General features: G+C 46.3%; 1 protein-coding gene and 1 pseudogene across 1 annotated transcript in view; one reads left to right on the top strand and one right to left on the bottom strand.

Annotated features, from left to right (window-relative positions):
* Positions 1-5,012, bottom strand: part of AKNAD1 (AKNA domain containing 1) — a 44,976-nt gene that overhangs the window by 9,868 nt on the left and 30,096 nt on the right. The window contains exon 10 of the mRNA XM_023535064.1: positions 627-712. Within this exon, the coding sequence (XP_023390832.1) occupies positions 627-712 (86 nt within the window). The remainder of the gene's footprint in view (positions 1-626; positions 713-5,012) is intronic.
* Positions 2,545-2,663, top strand: LOC111745535 (annotated as a pseudogene).

Genomic DNA, 5,012 nt, shown 5'->3' with positions numbered 1-5,012 from the left:
AAGGTATCTCCTTTAATGTCGGTGTAGGATACTACACCAACAGCTTTGCCCATGATTTATAACTCATACCTGGAAGATTTCTCCTGAGGAATGGGAAGAAGTAAGCCCTGAGATGTGAAATTAGGTTTATTTCAGGTGGGACCAGGGGGCAGAGGTGGGACTCAGCTGGGAAGATTTTCACTCATCACAAGCAAAGAGTAGTGACGGTGGGAGCTGGTATGCAGTGGTGTACAATAATATTCCTTCTGGACAATGTTCAAAGGGAGCGTACAGTCAACCCCCCATCCTTCTACGTGCTATACGCGTGATTCTTAACCAAGGGGGCTTATCAGAATCACCCGGGAGATTTAAAGCAAGAGTTCCTACTACTGCTCCACCCCTGGCAAGCTGATAGAGTAGGCGGGGCTGAGGCACTTGCATTATTTAAAAATCTCCCTGGTAACTTGGATGCTGTCCCCAGCGGAGAGGCACTGTTAGAGGTATTTAAGTTGGGAGGGAGGCTGGGCTACGCGCTCAGCCGTGGCTTCTGGCACCCGGTCAGTCCGCTGACGCCCACTCTCACTGGAATTATTATCCCAGTACTGGCTCCCACCCACCCTGGGAGTTCAGCAGCAAAAAGCCCTCACCATTCACAGATCTGATGGCAGAAGGCACAGCTCCGACTGGTTGTCTCTGCGTGTTTCTGCTTTCCGGAGGCCTTGCTGGGGTCCTCCTGCACCACAAAGCACACACAGATGCGGCTGTGACCGAGGAAGTGACTCATCCCTTGGCCGCTCATGCACAGCCCAGCAAGCAGCTCAGGCTCGGCTGAGCTCACCCACCATCTCAGGGTTGCTGCCTTCTGATTCCTCGCTCAGTGGGGGCTTGGCTACAACAGCCTGGGGCTCAGAAAAAGAACCCGCAACACTGGCTCGACTTCTTTCCTTCTCCAACCAGATTTTAAAATCTAGTTTACAGATCAGTATCTCCCCGTTTTTCCCTTTAGTTTCAAATGACCCGATGCTCCATCAGAGGGTGGACAGATTTTAGAAGATGATTTTTAAATCTATCAATCTGACCACTGGGTAGTAGAGCTCTGAAAGCTTTCCCAAAGATGTGCATTCAACTATTAATTAAATCAGGTTCAGGGACTATCTAGAGACCTAAATTATTGTTCATATGTCCTTTTTAACACACACAAAAAGGAATACTGACCTGAAAGGGCTGACACCACCCAGTGTGTGTGTCTTACTGTAATTTTACCCTTTACATAAAGCGCTTTTCTCGCCATTACAAACAATGCTGACGTAAGAATCATTGTACAGATAGCTTTTTCCATATTTGAACTACTGCCTTAGGAAGGGTCTGGGTCAAAATTTGCGACCATGTTTGCGTGATGATACGAATTGCCAAATTGCTTTCCACAAAAGTACAAATTACACAGCCACCAACAAATAATGTGGGCCGCTCGGTTTGACTACACTTTCCTCCGCATCAGGAATTATCACCTGAAAATGTTTTTGTTAATTTAGAGAGGGAGTGGTGGTGGCATCTCGTGTCGATTAGCATTTCCTGTTTTTAAAGGAGAGAAATGTTTTCCCATATGCTTATTTGTTAGTTGTGTTTCCTCCTTGTGACTTTTTATTTCATACTTTTTGTCCATTAATTTTTTGGAGGATTTCAGTGTTTTCTCATTAATAAATACCACCATTTGATGATTGCTTATTATGCCAGGTGAGTCTCACGTGGCCTCCTTTATTCCTCCCACCATCTCGGCATGTTGTCTCATTTTAATGATGAAGTAATCTGAGGCTCAGAGAATTTAAGCAGGTTGGCAAGATCACACAGGGACTAAGGGGCAGAGCTGGGATTTGCCCCTTAGCTCATAAGGTTGTGCTCATCACCACATTCTGCTCCTTTGTGCACTAGTCAGAGCACTTTGTACGATAAAAATCTCAATGTCGAACTTCATTTGCTCTTAATGTTTTCCCAGTTGCCTGCCTTTTTAAAAAAAGTTGACTGTGCTTTCAGTTTTGCAAAACATGAGTTAAAATGTTGATGTTGTCGAAAAAGACGTAGAAACAGCCAAGAAACATGGGAAAATGGGTTAAATTTCACAAATAACCAAAGAAATACAGATGCCAATTTTCACTTATCACTTAAGCAAAGATTAGGAAGAAAAAGATACAAAACTCCGGGCTGCGTCAGTCGGAGGCACCGCCTGCCCTCTGTGGGCGGGCGTGGACGCGCACCATCGAAGGCCAGTCGGTCTGAGTCTATGGTGTGTAGTCTTTAAACCACGAACTGCACTCCTAGGTTTTTATCCTAAGGAAATAATCACCTATGGGAAAAGCTTGCATATAAAATGGTGTCACCTGAAGCAGTGTTTATAATATCAAAGAAATGGAAAAAAGTAAATGTCCACTAAAAAACAGATGGATTAAATCAATAGGGGATATCCATATATTGAAATATGATGCAGTTCTTTAAAAGAAGAACTATGGGTTTATTCTAAGTGATGCATCAAGATCCCCAGTGTGTGCAGAGAAAAAAAAAGGCTGGAGAGCCTACAGCCATGCTACCCAGAACAAGCCCCATGCCATCTGATCTTGGAAGCTAAGCAAGGCGGGGCCTGGTTAGTTCTTGGATGGGAGACCACCTAGGAAGACCAGGAGCTGTAGGCCTAAAAAATAAGGGATTGTAAGATGACAAGGTCCTTGTAATCTGTGAGGTCAACCAAGTGTTGCCTCACTTAAAAAATAATAATAAAAAAGTAAAAAAGGCTGGACAGATATATACTAAAATAGCAGTTATGTTCTTTCAGTGAGATATTCTTCACAATTTTCCCTGTTTTCTGATGTTCTTTTCATAAGCATAGGTTGCTTTTGTAATTTAAAATAGTAAAGTTTTTTTTTCCTTCCATTTCCCGCCCCCCTGTGCTTTCTACTACTTGTAGGCTGACAGGGGTACCCTGCACTCACATTTGAGGTAGATTTACATTAGCAAAATGCAGGAGGTGCCGCCTGACTTGGGACACCCGGGATCTAAAGTCTCCTGTCATTGGCTCCGGACAAGTCTTCTCACCTTTCTAAGTCTGCAACTTCTCTTCTGCAAAAAGTCTTCACAAACTGTAAGTTTCTGAACCAATAGACTTATTTCACTGCTTATTATAATTTTGTCATTATCGTTTTAGACCCAAGGGTTTTTAATCCCAGTGTTTCCAATTCATTCATAATGAAATCATCTCCAAGTGTGGCCCCCAGAAGCAGCATTGGCATCACCTGGGAGCGTGTTAGAACTGCAGACTTGCAGGCTCACCCCGGACCTACGCAGTCAAAATCCCCGTTTCAAGTCAGGTCCGCAGGTGATTCCTAGGCCCGCTGCAGCCTGGAACAGCTGCCCCTGCAAGTCCCTCCTGAGAGCTGCGAGGTGGGACGTGTAAGCAGTTCCGCAGCTCTCACCAGCACGGACGCCCAGGATGCCAGTGAGTAAAGGGCCAGGTGATCGTAAGCGCGTCCGCTGCAGAGCAGCATCACGTTCGGGTGAAGAGTCAGCGCGAGCAGTGATGGGAGGGCCGTGGACGTTCTGGAACCTCGAGGCCATTTGATCTGGTTGGTCTGGTTTTTTAAAAAAGGGGGCGGGCAGTTTGACTTTTAGGATCAGTTTTTGAGCTACCTGGAGTCCCGCTTTGGGGATTATTTGGTTTTTCTTTAACCTCGTGAACGGTCTTAGGGACTTTAAGTTCAGCATTCCTGGGACGGTGGGAAGGAGCAACCTGAGGTGGAGTATGGTCTCGTGGCCTCCCGCCCTTTTCTGCTCTCCCTCCCGCAGTGGGTTGGGGTGGGGGGTGCCGCGGAGGGGAGGGCCGGTAACCCTGGTGCAGGCCCGCTTCTCGACCCCTGGACCCCGGCGTGGGAAGGGGCCTGTCGCTGCCCTCCCTGCCAGGTCTGCGGGCCGGGAGCTCAGGTTCTCAGAGGAGGGGGCCTCCCGCGGCTGTTCGGGGCGCTCTGTCCCCCGCGCGGGCTCAGGGCCCCAAAGGCAGCGGGGTGCTCCTTGGGAATTTGGAGAGCCACGCAGAGGGACTTGCAGTTAGGGTTTTGGACCTGTGGGAGGTGGGTCTGCAAAGTCACTTCCGCATCTCCACGACACCCCTGAGGCATCATCCCATTCCGCCTGGAGTCCCTTTCCGGACTCGATCCCCTAGTAGAATTCTCCTTGTCCCCAAGAACTAAGTTTAAATATGACCTCTGAAAAACCTACCCTGACCATCTATCCCGAGTGGCCTTACCCTCCCACACTGAGTTACTTCTGGTCGTAGCACATCAATTAATAGTCATAGTAGTTAACACCCAGCTAACGGTGCTTACTATGTGCTGGGCCCAGTTTTAAGTATTTTACCTATATTAGCTCATTTGGACCTCATAACCGTTTCTAACAAGCTTCCAGGTGATGCCCCTGCTGCTGGTCCGTGGAAAGCACTTGGAGATTATGCATTACAAATGTGAAATAATGGGTCTAAAATGATGACAAAATCATAAGCAGTAAACAATAGTAAGTCTGTTGGTTCTGAGCCTTACATTACAGTTGGCAAAGACTCTTTGCAGAAGAGGAGTTGGAAGCTTAGGCAGGAATTATTCTCATTTTACAGAGGAGGAAACTTGAGGCCCAGAGAAGTTATGTAACTTTCCCAAGGTCACAAAGCTGATAAGTGACAGAGCCAGTATTTGGACCTACACAGTCTGGCTTCGAAGTCATAAGGAATGTATTAATACTTCCTACGTAGCCCTTTTAACATTCTGGAATTACATGTTAATTGTATTTGTTCATCGTGTGTGTCCCTCACAGAAATGTAAGCATCTTAAGGGCAGGTGATTGTCTGCCTTTTTTATGTTTATCCCCAATACCTAGAAGAATGCCTAGCATTTAGCAATAAATATTTGCCGAATGAATGAATAATAGTAGTAGTAGACTCTCTTTTCAGGGCTACTTATCACTAAGTCATAGAGTTCTCATCATTTCACAACAGTTACTAT

This window comes from Pteropus vampyrus, unplaced genomic scaffold, assembly GCF_000151845.1.
Source record: "Pteropus vampyrus isolate Shadow unplaced genomic scaffold, Pvam_2.0 Scaffold6, whole genome shotgun sequence".
NCBI lineage: Eukaryota > Metazoa > Chordata > Mammalia > Chiroptera > Pteropodidae > Pteropus > Pteropus vampyrus.
The sequence above is the reverse complement of the archived record's forward strand: the minus strand, read 5'-3'. Positions and strand labels throughout refer to the sequence as shown.